The sequence below is a fragment of the Podarcis gaigeae genome (genome assembly GCF_964106915.1).
Source record: "Podarcis gaigeae genome assembly, chromosome: 4".
In the NCBI taxonomy this organism is placed as follows: Eukaryota; Metazoa; Chordata; class Lepidosauria; order Squamata; family Lacertidae; genus Podarcis; species Podarcis gaigeae.
In genome coordinates this window covers 91689907-91713286 of record NC_139677.1, presented here as the reverse complement: position 1 = coordinate 91713286, position 23380 = coordinate 91689907, and the positions used below count along the sequence as shown (strand labels likewise).

At 43.3% G+C, this 23380-nt stretch overlaps 1 protein-coding gene across 1 annotated transcript in view; it reads left to right on the top strand.

The window, feature by feature from the left end:
* FAT3 (FAT atypical cadherin 3) overlaps nt 1-23380 on the top strand; it is a 478212-nt gene that overhangs the window by 359808 nt on the left and 95024 nt on the right. Inside the window, exons 9-10 of the mRNA XM_083737613.1 lie at nt 12476-12751; nt 14748-14958. Coding sequence (XP_083593739.1) covers nt 12476-12751; nt 14748-14958 — 487 coding nt within the window. The remainder of the gene's footprint in view (nt 1-12475; nt 12752-14747; nt 14959-23380) is intronic.

The following is a 23380-nucleotide window of genomic DNA, read 5'->3' as shown; positions in this document are numbered from 1 at the left end:
CATATGTCAGTTTTAAGCTGTGCATCTTGTTCCTTTGAATTCTGTGGATTCCAGCAATCTGTTCGTCACCTCCTGGGTTGATGTGCAGAGTAGAATAAAACTGTTATTCAAATTTTGCACTTCTCCAAATTTTGCAATATAATTCTGTGCAAAAAGACTTAGCGAAATGTACATTTTAGAGTAAGGCACTTTTGGAAATGCACACGCTGAGATGAAATCTGTTATTTAAATATGTAGTTTGTGATAAAACACATATTTAAACAGTGCTTTTAGAAACAAAACCCACAGCTTAATTCAGAAGTGGATGAAACAGGCTTATAATGAACAAGTAAGTGCAAAACTGATTGGACCAGAAACAGAAAATCCATCCATTGTGTGCTGCGACAAGGTATTACTAACAATGAAGTGATTCAGCCATTTGCTCATTCAGTTGTACATTTATAAGCCTGCCTTCCATCCAGTATAGGGCAACAGTGTTTTATTGAGGTCTTCTTGATCTCTGGCATGTTCCTTGCATCCTTACCTTTCATTGTTCCTGACTTTTTGTTTGCTCCTCAACCTTGCCTCCTGGTAGGTCCTCAGTTTTCGTGTTCTGGTCCGATGCCGGAAACACAAGGAAAAATGCAAGGCGGATGGACCATGGATAGCTTTGAGTGAGCAACATACTTGAGCAAAAGTTGGGAACAGATTAAGGCCTCTTGTGCAACAAATTAAGTTGTTGTGGGGAGGGGTGGGGGGAAATAACTCCTTTTGTTTGTCCATATGGCCATATGCCTGGATGAAACCCTTCCCTAGGAAAGTATCAATGGCAGATCTCTTGATGACCCTTAAGCATCTCCCAGCCTGTAGCCTATTCCCTTTTTATGCTTTAAGACACCTGCACTTCAAATGATACTTGCCAAAAGAAAAAAAGAAAAACCCCAAAACATGATTCTGGAGAAGTGGGTGGCTATAAGAAATCATCCAATATGTCAGTTCTCTTCTTTGTGAGATATAATCTCCTAAATTTCCCTCTTGTGTCACAGCTAGACTTGTCCACCGGACAGCTGAGCTCCAACCCATGGAATGAAACCATATTTCATCTTCATTCCATAATAGCACCTGCTCATCTTCAGGTTTTTTTTTATTCTTGCCTTGGCAGCATGTCCGCTATGTAGTCGGAGGTGGTAAAAAGCATTGTAGAAACGCCAGAGCTTGTTTTATAATTATTATTATTATTCAGTAATGTGATCAGTGGTGTGGATCTGCTGAACAGCTTTAGTTCCAACACTGTTACCCATCTATTACAGAGTTATTTTCCCCTCGCCTCCTAAAAACCATTATGACTTCCTTTTCTCCCTCCCCAGCCTCTCCACATAGCCCATTACTACCTTGGTAAAGGGAATCAAATGACCGTGGTTTAAAATTCACACAGGGGTTATGTTACTTGTGTGTTAGCTTTGATGGCAGCTTACCAGAAAAACTCAGGATACTTTAGGAGGCACTAAGCCCTTCTCTATAAATTCAAGGAGAGGTCTGGGGGGAATGGTAGAAGTCAAGTGTGTGTGTGTGTGTGTGTGTGTGTGTGTGTGTATGAAGCAACTTGACTCCCCAAGCGACTACTTTGAAAGATTATATTTGTGTTAATCAGTTGTCTTCAGCCATCACACTCTCTTTGTGGACAGATAGCCGCCACCAATGCTTGAATGCCAGAAAAGATCCATCTTAATGTGGATTTTGCTGGGACTTCAAGCTGAACGGTGGCAGTGGGGAGAACGTTGATTTACTTGATTTATTATCCGCATGTGAGTATGAAGGTACCTGTCAGATTGATTAACTTTAACAAAGACTGAGCCAGGAGGACCACGCCAGCAATGGGCTTTCTGAGTTTTTCTGAGCCCGATTCATCACAGCCCGAGGGCATGCAGTAATTTACGGAAGGCTGGGTTTGTGTGCGCGCCATTATTTTGCTTTATTTTTGTGTGTGTAATTGCCTCGGGATGTCTTGGCTTGTACCTTTTTTTTCCAGAAATGGTGGGAACGGGGCAGCTTCATGTCTTCTGCTGCTTGAACGTAACTCCGAGCTCGTGTGCATAAAGGGAAATCAAGAGCTTGCCGCACATCTGTGATAATCATTTGGTGTAAAGCCTGCATGTGGCACAATGCAGATTGCATTGATGTGTCCACAGACTTCTTATGGGAATGTTTGGGGAAAGGATGGCAAATTCATGTTGCATATTAGTAGCACTGTATTAATTTTTAAAAAATGAAGCTTCATCATTGTGATAAGTGTATGTATGTGTTATGTCAGGCATTTATATTTCTCCCTTCCATTAAATTGTCAGAGCACTTTGCAAAATTTCAAAACTCATCCAAGAGGTCTAAAAGGAACATCTTAATTAGTTGTTACAAATTTGTGAGAATGGGGAAGTGACTCCCAGACTTAGTTTATAGTTGCAGTCAACAAATGTACAACCTGTGTACCTAACAGCTGAACAGTTATTCACGTATAACAAATGGAGATAGTCTGTGAACTTGTGTACAACCTGTACAAATCAACAGTTGTACACATGTGTACCAGGTGTAAATAGTGCTTGTACCTGTGTTCAGTGTAATGTGTGAAGAAGCCTAGAATCCAGAGGCAAAGCCGCCACCGCCCCCCCCCCCCTCGCTAGTCTAGCATTTTTGGTTGGGAATTGCTTTTCCATGCATGGTGCTCCCACCTTAGCCTAGGTCCTCAAAGCACAGGAGTTGGGCAGATCCACTCCCCACGTTTCCATTCTAGTAGCCCTTCAGAAGTTGGAGGGTGAACCACTTGAGTTTGAAGCCCCCTATATTCATGGAGATGATTCCTTCCCTGGACCTTTATGGGTTCTAAAATGTGAAGGAAGCCTCCACAGATTCATGATCCAGCTTGTCTAGTGAAAACCATATTGGAAGCAGTATTGAATCAGTGGGTCTCTTGTCATATCATCTTCCTCCAAAACTCCCTGTATAACTCAGCTATTTAATAAGTATTAAGGCTGCAATCCTAACCCCACTTACCTGGGAGTAACCCCCTTGAATTCAATAGGATTTACATCTGAGTAGACATGGTTCGGATTGGAGTGCTATACCACCACAACATTTTGCTTCAAAGGCCAGTGTAATGGTTCTTGGCACATCACCCTTTTTTTTTTAATTCAGATGCATTTTTGGCCAAACCAAACCCAAAGGTATTTCTGATGGACAGCATTGGATCCCACTTTGGAAGAGACTCGCCTACTCTGGATTTTTAATTTGCTTTGATTTAGCTGTATTTCTTCGGGTCTTTTCAGCTGCTGATTCCCCACCCCCTGAGTAGAACATCTTTGCTAATGCTTTGAGTGTTGCTGTGCTAATTTATAAGCTCAGGGGCCTCAAAGAGCTTTTATTTGGAAGTGCTTTAACTGTGGGAAATCGGAAGTAAGCAGGGAAAAGGAAATCTTTTATATTCAGGCAACATCCCTTGACTGTAAATGAAGCCTCTTGGATCTAGTTCTCTCAAACATCCAATGAGGTCATATACCTGTATTCTGATTATATCACTTGAGATTGGATGTGTGAATTGATATGAATGGAATATCTCTTCCATGGGGGCAATGAGAGGAGAGAATAAATTCCCATGCACATAGAAGACTAGTATGTCAGGGAGAGGGCAGAACTAGAATCCTTCTCTCTGAAACCTAGTTTTCCCCAGTTGTCCTTGCTCTGCCAGGTGGTCTGATGAGAGTGAAATAGCGCCTCCCACAGGTCGAATCTTCTAATTAGGACCCTGCCTGTTCGTTGATGGAAGGAGACATCTCGGTATTGAGACTGACCTCCAAGATTTCAATTTTTCTGTGTTCAGGAATTTTGTGTCTGCACAGGGGGTGCAGCTGCTCTTTGTGAAAAACAGGCCTTAACAGTGTGAGCAGAAATGGTCGAGTTGTTTAGAACTCACTCTGTCCACATTACAGATGTTGTGTGGTTTAATGGCCATCTTAGCAGCTTTGCTTACCAAGGATGTTAGAATTAGGAATAGGTGGAGGTAATGAATCTTAGAATCAGAAGATCCCAGGGGTCTGGGAGCATGACTGTCTGGCTGCAATTCTAAACTCATTTTCTAGCAAGCAGCGATAAAAGGAATTATCGATTTCCATTGTGCCCTGCATTCATTGCATGCAGCGCTGTTTCTGTTCCACTGCAATTTAGCTTCCAACAAAAACTATGTTTTTCTTCTTGCTGTCCGTTATGGAGAAACACTTAAATCATGTAAGTCTGCACCATTCATTTCAGATGAAAGGAAACACAATGCAGATCGGAAGAAAGAGCATCATTAATTCCGTATTGTCATCTATTGCAGTGTTTCCCAACCTTGTGCCTCCAGATGTTTTTGGCCTACAACTCCCATCATCCCTGACCACTGGTCTTGCTAGCTAGGGATGATGGGAGTTGTAGGCCAAAAACATCTGGAGGCACAAGGTTGGGAAACACTGATCTATTGCTTGCAGTCTGCAAACAACAATTGTATTTGCTGGATTGATTTGTGGGATATATCAGCTCCACTTTTTTGTGGGGGCTGGGTTGCAGTCAGGCCTCCCGGCCACTCCCCTCAATGTGGCGGCGTCCCATGTCATGCTGGGGGAGACCCCGGCCACACCACATAGCCAGACGGCCAATCAGGTCGCTTCGGGGGCGGGGCCAGGGCCCATTGAAGCCGCGGCGCAACTCCTAACATTAACCTAAAATTATGTGTCCTTTTGTCTTTATTCTCCTGGGGCAGCTGGGGGGGTCTTGACAATCAAATAAGCGAACATTGGTGATTTCCACTCCAATTTCTGTTTTCATCAGAATTCTGTAGCATCCCTACTAGCGAGCAAGTTCTACCGAATAAGCATGCTTAGGATTGCATGGCATCTTTGTAACCTTGAATCGTCCGTATGGAAGGCGGGTGCTGGAAGTTGCCACCCCCCTAGGAATAGCAGTAAGGAAAAGACTCTCCAGACTAGAGCACTTTGGCAGCAGCAGCCAGCACACAACTCCCTTCTCTCTTTTCCCTTTTAGTGTTCGAAAAATGTGAGCTCAGAATAGCATGTGTTGAACATTTCAGTCTCGTCATTCGGTGGGAATCTCAGTTGTCCTGGACAGTCAGTTCTGCACAGTGAAAGGATTATACAATAGATTTTTTTTTGTTAAGCTGCGTGTTTCATTTTCTGATATTCAGGTATACCAAGCCTATTCTGAGTATCCTTTCTAACAAAATGGTAGAGCATCAACAATGCCAACTGAGAACCTGCAAACAAATGGACTGTTTGTCTCCTGATGCACTGCTTGTCTGCTAACCCAGTTTGTTCTTTCATAGCTATTTGCCATTAAAATCCATGGGCCTAATGCAACTATTTCTATTGCTATAATTCTTGCCCACTCTTCTTGGATGCATAGACCCAATGTGGCTATGAAACAACACTAGCATTAATAAAACAATAAAACCATCATTGAAAAAATAAGTTGGCTTGCCCAGGGCAATCCAGTGACATCATATCTGGCTATGATTTTAAACCAGGTCTCCTAGGTGAAGTCCCCCCCCCCCCAAAAAAAAAAACACGAGAGGGAGAGCAACTCCCCTTTTTACCATGAACGCCAAGGAATTGTTGCTTTTGAATTATCATGCTGGAGGAGACTCTTGAGAGTCCCATGGACTGCAAGAAGATCAAACCTATGCATTCTGAAGGAAATCAGCCCTGAGTGCTCACTGGAAGGACAGATCCTGAAACGGAGGCTCCTAGACTTTGGCCACCTCGTGAGAAGAGAAGACTCCCTGGAAAAGACCCTGATGTTGGGAAAGATGGAGGGCACAAGGAGAAGGGGACGACAGAGGACGAGATGGTTGGACAGTGTTCTCGAAGCTACCAGCATGAGTTTGACCAAACTGCGGGAGGCAGTGGAAGACAGAAGTGCCTGGTGTGCTCTGGTCCATGGGGTCACAAAGAGTCGGACACGACTAAACAACAACAAAAAGGAGAAATTGTTCCCTTCCTATAAGCCGGTCTTTTGTTGGAAGTTCAGGAGGTGAGAGGGAATACTCATTGTTGAGAAGATAATTTGCCACACTGTGCAAAGGCATTGGAAATACATGAGGTCTCCCCACTGTCCGAAGTTCTGAGCAGACTGATGCAGAGGGAAATGCTTTTGCATCTTATATATACTGGACTTGAGCCCACAATGGATCCTGAACCCAGGACCTGCAGATAAATATTGGATAGGGTCAAAAGTGCCCATATAAACACAGCCCTCAAAATTCTACATTCACTGGTGCACAAATGCACACCTCAAACAGTTGAGCCCTGCTCTAGTCTTCCTCTGAGAGACCTACCCTCAAGAACTATGGATTTTGTGCTGCCTTCTGTAACAGACGCATTGCTCTTGTGGACCAAACCTCATGTTCTTCAGTGTGTGTTGATAAATGAGGCTGTACCAGAGTGACTAACCTTGCAGAAACTGAATTAAGGAGGAATTCTGCAACAAATTGAAACTTTCAGAGCCCATTGGCACTTGGCAGAACACAAGCATTAACATTTCCCCATGACATTTTTTTTTCTTTCTTTCTGAAAGCGTAAGCATACCAGAATGAACCTCTGTAAAATTCAAACGCGTTGCAGCAGCTCGGTGGTCTACTCGCCTTCTGCTCACTATGTTTATCTTTCAGAGCTGCCCACACTAGCAGCACTGAATTAATTGTATATTAGTTTTATTTAGTTGTTTGTCATGATCAAGAGAACTGTGCCCAATCTGTTTATGGGTCAGGGCCGAAATTTGAGTCGAGGAACAAGGAAAGCTCCCTGTTGCCGCGAGCATGTCAATATTCAAGAGGCTTTTTCTGAGAGCAAAGGCAAGAGATGGGATGAATTACAGAGTCTGCTCAGAGCATAGAAATGAAAGCAGAAGAACAACCCCAAGATTTGTAGCTGGTCTGCAGGCAGGAAGAGGAAGGAATGAGGAATAGTGGACTGCAGTCAGTTTGGAACAGGCAGAGGTATATAAGCAGGTGAGCTGAAGTTCTCAAAGGAGTCTGTTTGGCATGAATTTGGGTGCAGGCAACATGTCTTTCCAAGCTCCTCCTCTTCCTGGCAGAAAGCACATCTCTTCTGCTCTCTACTCTGATGGCTAATAGAAGTAGGAGACAATTGCTTTGCTGCATTCTAGGTAGGAAGGAGGAAGCAACACTTTCTCTCTGAGTAGGAAGAGGAATAGTGTGTGTGTGTGTGTGTGTGTGTGAGAGAGAGAGAGAGAGAGAGAGAGAGAGAGAGAGCCTGTAGTCATGTTACTTGAGCATCATAATTACTTCTCTGCTTCCCAAATCCAGCTGATGATGCCTTGCTTGAATCCAGACCTTGACGCAGTTTATTCTCTCTTACCTTTTCCGAACCATCCTCCAGGTGTGTTTCTGCACCCTCTCTCTCTGACACACACACAAACACACAAACAAACTCTTCTGTTTCCTTCAAAACCCTCAACAGTTCCTGGTGGAAGGAAAACATCTCCTAGCAATTAGTCCACGTTGACTTATCATTCTGGGATATTAACAAGTAATCTCCCCCTAACAGATTGATGGACCAGTAGCCGTAAAATCTCTGTCTGCATATCCATCCTCTCTTCCCTCTCACTCTGGCCTTTTCCACATTTGCCTTTTGCGCCACTCTTTCTAGCCACAAGTCTGCACTTAAAAGCTCAGTGTCTGACTTGTTTGTTTGTTTTGCCCTAGAGCTTTCCCTGCAAAAGCCTGCTCTTTAGCGCTCAGTTGGTGCAAACATGAATTTGGGCTTTCTGCAGATTGCTGTTTGTTCCGATTGAGCTACAGAGAGCGGATTTTTGCGGGGAAAGCTCTGGATTTTAAAAAAGGCTATTTTGGCACACAACTTTAAAATGTGAACCATGCCTGGAAAGAGCAAAGCAAAGGCAGCTGTGGATAAGCCCTGCCCCCCCCTTCTCACGCACACATGTATAAATATACATTATGTGATATGTATATATATATTCTCATTTTTTTCTAGTATTTCTCTTTAGTGGAGTAAAGCTTTTGGATAGCCCATTAAACAGTTGATTCTTGCAATATTGGGCAACAAACGTTCTGAAGTGAGCACACGCTGGTTTTGTTTTTCCCTGTAGACTTGCAATTAATCTTCTGTGTGTGATTTTAAAAAAATCTCCCCAGCAGGGCCAATTCCCCTGAACTAAAACAATATTCATGTGAAAATGGGAGCTTATGACATTTAAAATGTTAAGGCTTTTACATCAGGGCCAAACTAGACGTGATGCTGTTTATACAATTAGCAGTTGTGTGAATTGCTTTTGAATTGGGGGGGGGGGGGAATCCCTCATTTGCTCCAAATTCAAATAACAAGTGTGCAGGCGAGGGGAACAATCTGCATCAGGACCACGCCGGCTTCTTATCCAGTTTGGGTTCCTTTATTTTCACTACTACTAAAAGGGATAATAAACATTACAGTGGTACCTTGGTTGTCAAATGGCTTGGCTCCCGAACAAATTGGCTCCTGAACACTGCAAACCCGGAAGTGAGCGTTCCGATTTGCAAAAGTTTTTGGGAAGCCGAATGTCTGACGTGGCTTCCATGGCTTCCGACTGAGTGCAGGAATCTCCTGCAGCCAATCGGAAGCCGCGCCGTGGTTTTCAAACCATTCTGGGAGTCAAATAGAAGGCATGCTGGGATAGATAGACTAATAATCAGACTTTGTATAAGGTAGCTTCATACAGCATGACTGTTTGAATTCCTAATAATAATAATAATAATAATAATAATAATTTATTATTTATACCCTGCCCATCTGCCTGGGTTTCCCCAGCCACTCTGGGCGGCTTCCAACAAAACACTAAAATACAATAACCTATTAAACATTAAAATCTTCCCTAAATAGGGCTGCCTTCAGATGTCTTCTAAAAGTTTGGTAGTTATTTTTCTCTTTGACATTTGGTGGGAGGGCGTTCCACAGGGCAGGTGCCACTACCGAGAAGGCCCTCTATATGGTTCCCTGTAACTTGGCTTCTCGCAGTGAGGAAACCACCAGAAGGCCCTCGGCACTGGACCTCAGTGTCCGGGCAGAACGATGGAGGTGCTCAGACATTGAATCTTTAATTGAGATTCCTGCATTGAGGGGTTGGACTAGATTGCCCCATCCAACTCTACTATTTCATGATTCTGTGACTGAGGTTGCCAGGCGACCTTGAGCCTAATCTGCTACAGAGGATTGTTGTAAGAATGCTGTGGGAACACACAGCTCAATGTAAGCTCCCCACCCACAATCTCTTCCTTAAATGTGGCAAAGTAATAATTTTGATTCCTATCCTCTGGGATGCATTGGTCCACCTCAGATACATCACAGCTTTTAAAAAATACATATAGCAGGTCTGTGCATGTCTTCTTAGAATACTCATTAAATTCATTGGAACTTACTCAGGTTCATGGGCATCGTGTATGGCAGCCACAATGTATGTTTATGCCGTGTTGGTGTCATTAGTCGTAATATCATGCATCATATGCATAGAAAGGGGCATTACTTTAGACCCAACAAAACAGAATTAGACCTTTGATTTTCAGTTCTTTCATTCTTAACTTTCCATATAATTGTTGTGGCTGTTGTTGCTGTTGTTGTTTAGCAACCCAAGTTCCCAGCAGTGTGCTCAGTTTTAATGATTTCTACCATTCCTTATTTTTCTAAGGCCAACAGAGTATCCCAGTGAGTATCCCAAGCCATAGCATGCAAGGGATATTTGTAATCATTAGCAATTCGGATTTTACAGGGTATCCATCGTTTCTACTGCTGCCTCCATCTTCAGCAAATCTGGGTACCTCGTCTTCCCTCTTCTGTTCCCCCAGCCGTGTAAAGCTCACAGAAACGACTCCATCCCAAGCCTACCCTAAGCAACATGCAATATAGTCTTAACTTAGAGGGAATTTTATTGCAACTGCCTTCTAGACTGTTCCCAGGATAGGTCATTACAGGCAATTTTTTGGGAATTGTTTACGCACTTTCTGGTAAAGCATTCAGCAAACGTCTCACTAACGTCGCAGAAAGCTAATGTTTCATGTCTCTCCGAGGGCAACCTCTTTTCATAAAATACTATCATAATAGCTTATAAGTAAATCTTTTCCTCCATTAAAACGCGAAGTGTGGGTGTAAGTGACTGGGCTCAGACTGAAGCCTTGTAAACGCGTTCAAGTAGACATCCTCTCCACCCACCCCTCTACCCCCTATGCACACTTAAAAAGTGTGGGGGCGGTGAGTTGTTTTCTTATTAGCTCCGTCTGCCCTTCGGATTTTTCCAGAGCTCACACACTCTGCATCCTGACTTAACCTGTGTCAGGCAAAACAGCTGCTGAATGCTTCCAGTAGCTTTATAATGGCTCACATTGTTGATGGAGGTAGCAATGAGACGGTGGCCACGCTGACCTCATCTACACAAGCAGCCGAACGAGGCAGGGGTGAAGTGGCAGGCAATTCATTCAGGAAAAAACTTTACAGAAGTCAGCGATTCATCTGGTGGAGCATCGAATAAACTTTTTGCTGCGGCAGTGCTTTAGAATACAGTGGAAGAGAGGCATTTGAACCACGGTCTGTTCTCCCTTAACTATATTATACCCCATGGTAGAGCACATCCTTTGCAGGGTTTGATCCCTGGCATCTTCAGTTGAGTTGGAAGAGCCCTATCTGAAATCCTGGAGATCAGCATCTTTTCAGTATAGACGTTTATAACATGGTGCATGGCATGGAGAATGTGGATGGGGAAAAGTTTTTTCTTCTTCTCTCGTAAGACTAGAACTTATAGATATCCAGTGAAGTTAGTTGTTGAAAGATTCAGGGCAGATTTTTTTATAGTACTTACCGTATTTTTCGTCCCATAGGACGCACCTAGGTTTTTTTTTGGGGGGGGGGGGAAATAAAGGAAAAAATGTTTTCCTTTATTTCTCCCCCAAAACCAGGTCGGGGAACAGCGGGATGGCGGCGCTGCGCCTGCCCGCTGTCCCCCGAGCTTGTGGGGCTGGCCGATGTCTGCCCGGCGCGAGGGGCTCTCTGCTTCAGGGCGCCCCGCGCGCCGGGAAACAGGCTGCTATCCGCAGCCTAGACAGCCCTGCAGGACCTCCCGCAGGGCTGCCTAGGCTGCGGATGTCTTCCTGAAGCCTGGAGAGCGAGAGGGGTCGGTGCGCACCGACCCCTCTCGCTCTCCAAGCTTCAGCGAAAGCCTGCATTAGCCCCATAGGACGCACCCAGATTCCCTTTCATTTTTGGAGGGGAAAAGGTGCATCCTGTGGGGCAAAAAATACGGTACTCATGTGGTGCATAGTTGAACTATGGAACTCACTTCCACAGGAGGCAGTGATGTCCACTAACTTAGATGGCATTAAAATCCATGGAGGAAAAGGCTATCGATGGCCACTAGCCATGATACCTGCGCCTTCACAGTTTAAGACAGTAACCCTTCCGAATAGCAGTTTATGGAAGCCACTGGACAGCAGAGTGTTCTTGTGCTCAGATCCTGTGCTTGTCAGTTCCCTGCAGGCATCTGGTTAGCCACTGTGAGAGCAGGATGCTTGACGAGATGGGCCATTGGCCTGATCCAGCAAGCTCTTCTTATGTCTCTGACCTAGTTGGTCTGACTTGGTACAAGGCAAGCTAATACCTTCATGTGCTGCTTTGCAGCCAGGCAATTAACCTCAAGCACCAGACGACTAAAGACTCATATAAGGTTCCTTTCTCAGATAGGAAACAAGTAGGGAATGAAGGGATGATTTCTTTAAGAGTGCAATCCTACACCTGTCTATTCCCTATTGAACTGAATGGGACTTAACCTTGGAACAGTCACGTACATCTATTTTATATGTTTTATTGTGGCCTGCCAAGGCTTTCCCACAGACACATTGGAATGGTTAGTCTATAGGGATGGGGGAGAATCTTGATTCAGTTCTCATTTAAAGGCAAACCTACCTATTTTGCACTTTCTGAAACCGTGCGGGAACTGAAACGCAACCATCCTTTGAAACTCACACTCCTCCAAACTTTGCAAAGACACTGTGTCTTTTCTACTGCCTGGTGACGCATCCTAGAACTTTGCTTTATGAACCATGTATCCTGTACCTTGAGCTCATGATGAGACTGTGTTTCTTAAATAAAGCACTGGGGTTTCCTCAAGCCAAGAGTTCCAAGGACTGAGTCCAAATGATAAGCCAAGATCAACGTTTTTTGCTTTCTGGGATTGAAACAAACCACAATCCCTAGTTTGGATGGAACTGTAAGCCGGATATTGCGATTTGTTTCCTCCTAATAGGAGCGGGGAGGAGTGAAGCAGGTGCAATTTGCTTGTGTGCAAGTAAGCGTAATCTATCATCATTATATGTTTGAAAACAGCCAGTGTGGCAGGTATCTGTGTATAATTTGCTTCTTCTCCAACACGAAACCCCGATTTTCCTCCTTTTATATTGCAGGTTCTCATCAAAGTATTGGACAACAACGATAACGGTCCAGAATTTTCCCACCCGAGTTATGACGTCACGATTTCTGAGGACATCCTCCCTGACACTGAGATCCTGCAAGTTGAAGCCATAGACAGAGATGAGAAGCACAAGCTCAGCTACATCATTCATAGCAGTATTGACTCAATCAGTGTGAGGAAGTTCAGGATGGATCCCAACACAGGAGTTCTGTACACTGCCGAGCGCTTAGACCACGAAGCCCAAGATAAGCACATCCTAAACGTAATGGTAAGAACTGAATATTAAATGTGTGCTCAGGCAAAATCAGTGCCTATTAATAGGCGTATGCTATAGCCTACTGATAAGCACAGAGGCTTTAAAAATTGGCAAGGAAGCAGTAATTAATTTTCCTCCCTCCACTGGCGTGCATTTATTTATTCGTTCCGTTCTTTCAGTGCTGAAGCTTTGTGAGGCTTACTATGAAAGCGTTTTTTATCTCACAAAATGGTTTTGCCATCTTAAGGGAGAACACGGAAGAAACATTATAATCTCCCAATTCCTGGGCCTTTTATCAGAGGTGACTCTCTTGAAGAGTTTCTCAGGAGAAGTTTTTAAAGTTCTTTCAGAATCTATTAAACAAGGTGATTATCGCTCTTCTTGCCCGTGCCCTGTTATTGAAAGCAAAGTGCTCTCATTCATCTTCCATTTCCGTAGGATTTTCCCAAGGCAGAAGACACTGGTTTATGTGCCTAAATTACGGGGGGTGGGGTGTTGTTCTGCTGTGAAGTGGATGCTGAATACAGTGGTACCTCGGGTTACATACGCTTCAGGTTACAGACTCCGCTAACCCAGAAATAGTACCTCAGGTTAAGAATTTTGCTTTAGGATGAGAACAGAAATTGTGTGGTGGCAGCAGCAGGGAGGCCCCATTAGCTAAAGTGGTACCTCAGGTTAAGAACAGTTTCAGGTTAAGAACGGACCTCCAGAACAAATTAAGTTCTTAACCCGAGGTACCACTGTATTATGGAGCAGAAATTATTATTGTTGTTTGTTGGCAGTGGGTTAGAACTTCCAAACTAACTTTGACTAACATCTCACACCTTTGAGAAATTTTACTAGTTTTTTCCAGGGATGACTGGATCTCACTCAATTCTCCTTGTCATAGTATTTAGCACATAGATAGTCAACTTCATAGCCTCCACATGTCCAAGTGCCTCTCTAGTCACAATCTATTGCACGATCACATCAGGATCTCTTTCCTGCTCTGTGATTTGCCTGTGTGCTGGAGCATATCAGGGAGCTGTTTAGGTTGGTTGGTTGCGAGTGAGAATGTGTCCTTAAAACCAGAGCGGTTGATGCATGTGCCATATCTGTACAAAATCTGGAAGTAAAAAGCAGAAAAAAGATGGATGGCTAGCACACTGGTTCTGCTCCAGAAGCAAAACTTAATCAACAAGTGATAGCGAAGTATTTTCAACCAACCAACTACTATTCAGGTATATAGCTTTATCTTCAAGGCCAAGATCTGTTCCTACATATTTTTTGAAATTTTATTCATGATTTTCAGGTTTATACATTTCAATAATTTTACAGTCATTTTAACATTTCGAAACTTGACTTCCTTCCCCCTCTTTCTATGGTTCCTTAAATTTGTTTTTCATATCTTCTGCGTATCCAAATTAACTTAATTTGTTCATCTGCTTTAAATATATACTCTTATGAAACTGCAGGTTATTACAATAATCCTGCCAATGTTCTTATCTGTTTGCAATTTATCTGTAAATATTCAACAAACCATTTCCATTCTTTTATTTTAAAAAATTTAAAAATTAAAACTTGTCCAGTAGCACCTTAGAGACCAAGTAAGTTTGTTCTGGGTATAAGCTTTCGTGTGCATGCACACTTTTTCAGATATAAAAAGTTTGTTATCTTGATTTCTTATTCTTCTGGTACGTTTTACCATTTTGCATATTCCATAAGTTTTTGTATCCATTCTTCCTTTGCTGGGACTTCTACTTTTTCCATTTGGGGGCAAGTAACATTCTTGCCGCTGTAGTAGCATGCATGAATAGGTTTATATGTATATGTTTAGGTAGTTCTGTCCCTTTAATTCCCAAAAGAAACTTGTTACTACATATTGCAGTAGCAAACTCCCTAGTTTAACTAGGCAATGGGTAAAGATGTATTGAATTCATGACTTCTTCCCCAGATGTAACGTTGGCCGGGTTTTGTGGCACTACCAGTTTGTCTCTGTGCTCCAGTGATTGTTGCTCCTTCTCCCCAGGTTCGTGACCAAGAGTTCCCCTATCGGCGGAATTTGGCAAGGGTAATTGTCAACGTGGAAGACTCCAACGATCACAGCCCGTACTTCTCGAGTCCTTTGTACGAAGCATCTGTGTTTGAATCAGCTGCCATTGGCTCTGCTGTTCTGCAGGTCACCGCTTTGGACAAAGACAAAGGCGAAAACGCAGAGCTGATCTACACAATTGAAGCAGGTTAGCAAGTGAGGTTTTTTGCACTGTGAGGTTGCACGTAATAAAATCGCACGATGTAATGCAATTGTTGGATAGAATTAAAGATTACAGCAAGGAAGGTAAGTTTGCCAATGTTCCTTAGAAATCAATGAGGCCTTATGTTTAACTCACTTGCCTTATTATGTCTTGCATTCAAGAGATGGTGCCTTGCAGGGTCTTTTTATGCTTCTCAGAATTGCACCGTTGCTGCTGCTGCTGCTGCTGCTGCTGCTGCTGTTGTACTTGCATTGCTAAACACAATAATCCCCATTGAGCCCAATAATTATCTAATCGTTGACTTAAAACATCCCCATCACCAATACCCAACCAGAAGGGTTCCCAGAATAGATTCCAGAGGTCAGTAAAAACAAGATGTTTACAGGATTATAATCTAGAGAGCTTGACATAGAATCATAGAAACTTAGAGTTGGAAGGGACCCCAAGGGTCATCTAGTCTAACCCCTTGCAATGCAGGAATCTCAGCTAAAGCATCCATGACAGATGGCCATCCAACCTCTGCTTTAAAACCTCCAAGGAAGGAGAGTCCACCACTTCTTGTGGGAGTCTGTTCCACTGCTGAACAGCTCTTACTGTCAGAAAGTTGCTCCGAATGTTTAGTCGGAATCTCCTTTCTTTCAACTTGAAGCCATTGGTTCGAGTCCTGCCCTCCAGAGCAGGAGATGTCTCCATGTGACAGCCCTTAAGTTATTTGAAGATGGTGATCATATATCCTCTCAGTTTCCTCTATTCCAGGCTAAACCTACGCAGCTCCTTCAAGTGGTCCTCATAAAGCTTAGTTTCCAGACCCTTGATCATCTTGTGTTTTTTTTTAAAAAAAAATTATTACTTTCCCAACAATTTAAACACTACAAAGGGAAAAAAAGTTAAACAAAACAATACAATACAAAAACAAAGACACTACATAACACTAACACTAAGACATTAAACTAACAAAACAAAACAAAAACAATTTAAGACACATCAAACAATTTCAATATCTTATCTTTCATTCACTTGTTTCAACGACCTCCTCACACCTCCCTTTTTGTATTCCACTTCAGTTAACTGTTTCAGCAATTCCTTTCCATCTTCCTCTGTTTTCTGTCCTGTAATTATCTTAACATATTCTAACCTTATTTTTCCCTTTAATACATTAATAATCTATTTGTACTTAGTTCCTTATAACATTTCTACTAAAGCCATATAACTTCATTCCAACATTTTTCTAACATTCATTGATTTTACAGTATTTCTGTAAATAGTCTTTAAACTTTTTCCAGTCTTCTTCCACCGACTCTTCTCCCTGGTCTCGGATTCTGCCAGTTCCATTTCCGCCAGTTCCATATAGTCCATCAACTTCATCTGCCATTCTTCCCGGGTGGGTAAATCTTGTGTCTTCCAATACTTCGCGATGAGTATTCTTGCTGCTGTTGTTGCATACATAAAAAAAGTTCTGTCCTTCTTTGGCACCAGTTGGCCGACCATACCCTTGATCATCTTGGTCGCCCTCCTCTGCACACATTCCAGCTTGTCAACATCCTTCTTGAATTGCGGTACCCAGAATTGGGCACAGTATTTCAAGTGTGGTCTTACTAAGGCAGAATAGAGTAGTGCTGTTACTTCCCTTGATCTGGGCACTGTACTTCTGTTGATGCAGCCTAGAATAGCATTAGCTTCTTTTGCTGTTGCATCACACTGTTAACTCATGCTAAGCTTGTGGTCCACCAAGACCTCTAGATCCTTTTCACATGTACTGCTAGTAAGCCAGGTGTCCCCCAATCCAATATGTGTGCATCTGGTTCTTTCTGCCTAAGTGCAGAACCTTACATTTGTCCCTACTGAAAATCATTTTGTTAGCTTGCGCCCAATTCTTCAATCTGTTAAGGTCATTTTGAATTCCAATTCTTTCTTCTGCGGTTTTAGCTACCCCTCCCAGTTTGGTGTCATCTCCAAATTTGATGAGCATCCCCTCAATTCCTTCATCCAAGTCATTTATAAATACGATAAACAACAACAGGCCCAGGACAGAACCCTGCAGCACCCCACTTGCCACTTTTCCCCCAGGGTAATGAGGAACCATTAATGAGTACTCTTTTGGTTCGATCAGTCAACATAAAAGGAAAGAAGGTGTGTGGGTGGAAGAGGAAAGCAAGCATACTCAGGCACCAATTCTTAATCTTAAAAAATTCTTAGGTTGACCAGCTGGCATGGAAACAACTCAAAAAGAGAAGGGAGCTGAAGGGAGCTGAACTTTCAGCAAAGCTGACTGAGTAGCCCTTCTCTCTAACTCTGCCTCTCCTCCTCTCTCCCCCTCGGTTTCAGCATGATAGATAAATGCTTTCATTTGGTGGTAGAAGATGGCTGCAGAATCACTCCAAGTTTGATGCATTTCAACCTTGGCAGTCCAGTTCACTTTATCCTGCAGCAATTTTCCTGTCTAGTTGAGGCCATTGCTTCCATTACTTTCCTGTGGTCATTGTTCTTTTGCCTCCTGCCCCACTGTTTATTTCAAGGAGCCCAACTGGCAGCCTCTCACTCTTTTCCAGTAATGGAAACTTGCTTCTGTCAACCATTGCCAGCTACTTCTGGACTTACATTCCTCTGCCTGCATTTTAGAACAGTGGCCAAGGACTTGGATCTTTCAGCTTTCATAGATATACATCTGGCAACCTGAGTACAATAAACAAACATTGGGTCAGTTTTTTGAGCCTGCCCTCCCTGCCCTCAGGCCTACCCACTTAACCTCAACCATGTGCACAGAGTCCTGTGGAGCATTTATCCAGCGGCTTGCTACGTACAGGCCTGTGCTCACAAATGCACAGTCTGGGATGGATCATGCATTAGCAGATTTACATTCTTATGCATGCACAATTACAGCAAACATGCAAAGGGCAGGATGTGGACTAAGCATGTTCCACTTGTCCCACTTCACATTTACCTAATTTGCCAGTGTTTGGATAACTCTAGTGTGATAACAGAAGGGATAGATTCCTGCAACCAGGACCACCTTAGACTAGGTCATGGGTAGGCAAACTAAGGCCCGGGGGTCAGATCCGATCCAATCGCCTTCTCAATCTGGCCTACGGACGGTCCGGGAATCAGCATGTTTTTACATGAGTAGAATGCGTGCATTTATTTAAAATGCATCTCTAGGTTATTTGTGGGGCATAGGAATTCATCCCCCCCCAAAAAAAAATAGCCTGCCCCCCCCCACAAAGTCTGAGGGACAGTGGACCCGGCCCCCTGCTGAAAAAGTTTGCTGACCCCTGGACTAGGTCTCTTCCTGCATTGTATTTGCTTTCAGTTCTGTCAATCACAACTCCAATTCACCTATGTGTGCCCTCCCCCTGGAACTGCAGGCTTGATCACCCTTACCAATCAACACTGATTTATTTTATTTATGATTTTTAATTTTATACAGTACTGAATTTGTGCATCCCAATCTATACACCTCCCCGCTCAGTCTGTAGCATCATGAATCGTTAAGATGGCATCATGAGGTTGTTGTCGTCTAAGTACATGAGGCTGACAAGTTTAGCTTCTTTTAAAGGGAATTAGCAGAGGTAACTCATCAAGTTGACAGAAGACCCAGATCTTAAACCCTCATTGCTGCTAAACAGCTGCAAAGCAGCAGGGGAGATGGCAACTGGAAGAGGAGTGCATGACCCAGTCAGCACTTTTCCTCTGCATCAGCTCCCTCCCTCAAGCCACTATTCCTTGGTGTTGTGGTAAAAATCCATTTGGACCTCATTTGGGTAGAAAGGTGGGGAGCTGGGGTTGTGAGGCAGGGAGGGAGTCGCAGGTTTAAAACTCAGTCATCCCCTCCCCTTGTCCAACGCTTCTTCACTGCAAACAGTCTTGCTCCTGTTGCTTTGAGACTTAGATCTGCTTCCAAGTGTCTAATTTGGTCCTATGGTGAATGGATAGAGTGATACAATGGAGGAGGGAGGGATGAAGCAGTGGCCTGGAAGTGTGGACAGTGTGAGGCTTCTACCCAGACCAATTATTCCAAAGCTTAAAACCCTTTGATGAGACTATATCCCCACGACTGCCTCTGATTTCAATTTCATCCTCCCATGTTGCCAGCAAGTCAAGGTTTCAAACCTCTGTTTCAGCTGCAAATTCCCACCGTTTCGTTATCCCCAGATGTTCCTCGATGCAGCGTAATAGAACTTTCTGAGGCTGTTGTTCCTTTGACCCATGAAAGGATGTGCAGGGAGGATGCTAATTTTAACTGATGGGTTCAGCTTATATGCATGGTTCCTTACTTCTCGGGGAATTCAACTCATGTGAGCATAACACTCAGTAAGAAAAACCAATACGCACAAACTTTAATAAGATCTGAATCCAGGTGAGAGGTGATGAGCACAGAAAGGTATACACATGTTCATATATTTCCATCCTAGAAACTATACACGTGGTAGAGGCACATACAGGCCCATTGATTGATCGGATCATGTATTACCTCTGTCACCTATTAACTCATCCTTTTTGTCAATCTGTGGACCAGGAGTTCCAAAATTGTGGTCCATGGACAACCAATGGTCTACATGCTTCATTCAGGTGGTCTGCAGCCTGTCTGGATTTGTGGTCGTGTGTAATACAAATAAAATACAATTTATAAGAAATGAAGGAAGCTGTACAATACAATTAAAAACCATACAGCATCTGGCACAAAGCTACAACAAGACAAACAACCATTAAGCAACAACCTACAAGATCCTCAGCTACTTTCAGGTAGCTCAAAGGGAAGAAAGGTTGGGAAGCACTGCTGTAGATGGAACGTAACACAGAGGGCAAAAATATTGCAAGCGGCAGGAGTGTCTCGCTGAAAATGGGAGCCCTGTGTTGAAATGGCCCTTTGCAACATGGAGTTGAACTTAGCCTGTGTCTTGTCTCATGGTGTCCAAAAACTACACATGATGGAAATCATGCCTGGGAGGGTGGGGATATTCAGCAGGCTCCACCACTCCCCTTCCCTGTGTTGCCTTTGCCTTATCAATTTATTCCTATTTTATTTCCACAGTTCATTTCGTACTTTAACAGCTTAGTCTCTAAGCTGTGTACAGTAAGTTTAAAAAGATACAGTAAAGGTGAACTCAATGAAAACTAATAGAAAAATCAGAAAACCTTGCTTGAAATAAAATAAAAAGGTCTTTATCAGGTGCTGAAAGTTCATCAAACGAGGGGGTCTGTCTGATTTCAGCTGGGCGGGACAAATAGAAGGGCAGGTATCTGAAGCTAGGAGCCTCCTGTATTCATGGAGGCTCTCTGGGCATTCAAAACACTATAAGATCAGAGCTGTGAAACATGCATGGACCTTCCACAGATACAGGAGGCTTTGTGCTCCATAACTTTGCCTATAGAGGGTGACCTGTGTGGTGGTGGATGGGGTAGAGGTAGCATTCTCTCATTGGTTCGCTTAACTCCAGGAGCACAGCTGCCTAATACCAACTCGAATGTCTAATCTTAGGTGCCTAATCTCCAGATCAGTGTTGTCTACAGTAACTGGCAGTGGCTCTGCAGGGTTTTGGGTAGGGGGTCTCTTCCAGCTCTACCTGGAGACGCTGGGGATTGAACCCGGGACCTTCTGTATGCAAAGCAGATGCTCTTATCCCTAAGCCACGGCACCTTCCCCGAAGAAGGATGCTTGAAGATGGCTGAGTACAGCTATTGTTGGTTGCACCATCTCTGGTTGCACGAAGAAGCATCTGCTCTTGCAATTTTGAACCTGAGGTGAAAGTCGGGGTGGGGTGGAGGGTGAGCTTTATCTCTTGGTTCTGTTAAAGTGTATGAAGTGAGCCTGGAAATCCCTTTCATTCTCCTCATGAAACCTTTAGTAAGATGCCTGAGAAGGAGCTAGTGATATGGAGAGGTTCATAGCATTGGCAGGGAAAGGGCCTTGGCTCATCGGTAAACCACCTGCTTTGCAGGCAGAAGGTTCCATGTTCAATCCCCAGCATCTCAGGTTAGGACTGGGTTAGATCCTTGTCTGAAACCCTAGACAGCTGCTGTCAGTCAGTGTAGACCAGTGTTTCCCAACCTTGGGCCTCCAGATGTTTTTGGCCTACAACTCCCATCATCCCTAGCTAGCAAGACCAGTGGTCAGGGATGATGGGAATTGTAGTTCAAAAACAGCTGGAGGCCCAAGGTTGGGAAACACTGGTGTAGACAATACTGAAGTAAATGGGCCAATGGTCTGTCTCAGTAGAATGCAGCTCTCTGTGTTCCAAGGCATAGGATAAGCTTGACAACACATTACACAAGTGAGGACAAATTGAATGCAGGGAGTTTCTGTTGATTCCACCACCAGCTCCATCTTCCTTGCAACAGGTCATTTCAGTCCTCATTGTACGCTTTTGACAAAAGAGTCTCTTGATCCTACCTCATTATTGTATTTTGTATGTGGCAAACCCTGACCTTCTAAGGAGCCCATTTACGTCTTCACTGAACAATGATTCTTCTTGATTTTTCCCTATCCACTAAGATCAATAAACAAACCTTGCTGTCATTAGCTTCCTTTTATCTATTTGATGAGCTATTATTTTGTGTGTATTTCTATATATATATATATATATATATATATGCAGGTTTTGGTGTCCTCGGGTGTCTTCCCGTGTAAAAGTTGGGGTGTCTAGGCGACGTTTCGACGAGGTCTCACTCGTCATCTTCAGGCTGGTGCTTTCGGCTTCTTGTTACTGGAACAGAGCGGGATCTCAATGTTTGAGTTCCTATAAATACTGTAGAGGGGGTGTGGTGTCTAGCCTCCAATGTTCTGGGCAGAGAGGAAGTTCCCAGGCTAGTGTGCCTTTTCTTCTTTTTGTTCCTTAGAAAAGGCACACTAGCCTGGGAACTTCCTCTCTGCCCAGAACATTGGAGGCTAGACACCACACCCCCTCTACAGTATTTATAGGAACTCAAACATTGAGATCCCGCTCTGTTCCAATAACAAGAAGCCGAAAGCACCAGCCTGAAGATGACGAGTGAGACCTCGTCGAAACGTCGCCTAGACACCCCAACTTTTACACGGGAAGACACCCGAGGACACCAAAACCTGCATTCCTGTACCCGTGAAAATCTACGAAAGCAAATATATATATATATATATATATGCGCTGTTCTCATGCTTCGCCTTCAGTCCTATTGAAGCATTCAACCAGTAATATTAAATTGCTCAAAATCCTCATTTTTTCCGGCCGTGAACTGTTGCTCACACATTGAACAATTTGGCTTCTTCGTCTTTTATCTCTATTTTGTGCAAGATCTTAAACCCTTCTTCTTTGAAGTCCATGAGCTTTCAGTAATATGCATTTTCTAGTAAACATGTATGAAATCACAGCCTTGTTAGTGTAATCCTATACATATTGATTTAGAAGTAAGCCCCACTGCATTTGATAGGACTAACTCTGGGGCAAGCAAGTTTAGGATAAGGCTGTACACACTCACCTGGAAGTAAATCCTGTTGAATTTAGTGGGGCTTACTTCTGAATAGCCATGGGTAGGATTACTGTGTAAATCACATAATGCAGGCAAGCAAAGTCCATAGATCAGCTGTAGTTGGTCACATAGATTCTAGCAGGTGGTACTGTGTCAATACTACAGCCCAGTTAATGATTTGCAGGTGGCTTTGCTTATCTAGTGTCCTCCGGATATTTTGGACTGCACTTCTCATCAGCCCCAGCCAGTACAGCTGTGCTGGCTTTGACCGATGGGAATTGTAGTCCAAAATGTCTAGAGGGCACCAAGGTTGGCAATGGTTTGTTTACCCTTCTACAGCATCTCTGCACTGTAGACTTAAACTACTGTGATCTCTTCAAAAAGCGGTGGGAAGTGTAATCACACATTTATTTACTTATTTATGTAAAAGCATTTCATATATACATTTAAAAACCTCTATGTCGTACACACTATGTACTATATAAAAGTGAGATCCATGAAAACAAAAATATAACCTCAAACCATATATAATCAAATGAAAATGGAGATTTGGGGGATTCATACACATAAATCAAGGTCCACTTTTGTGGGTCAGGCAAAGCCTGAGCAAAAATATAAGTCTTTCCAAGACACCTGAGGCAACTGATGGTTGCTGCTTCACATATGGATGAGGGAAGGGCATCATTCCACATTTTGTCGGTGATACAGGGGTTCCGGAGAGAATGATCAGCACAGCCTTGAAATGTCAGTTTCCTGCAACTCCTTGGGGAGTGCAATAGGGTTTTATTTGTTCTTTTTTTCCAAAAAAAAATATTCCTTTTATAACACAAATAAAAACCGCAGACAGAAAAGACAAACAATATGAACAAATTCTTGTCCTTATTTTTCCATATTTTGTCCATATCCTTATTTTTCTAAACATTGTTAAGTTGCCTTCCCCAAGTCCCACCTATCTGATTTTCAGTTT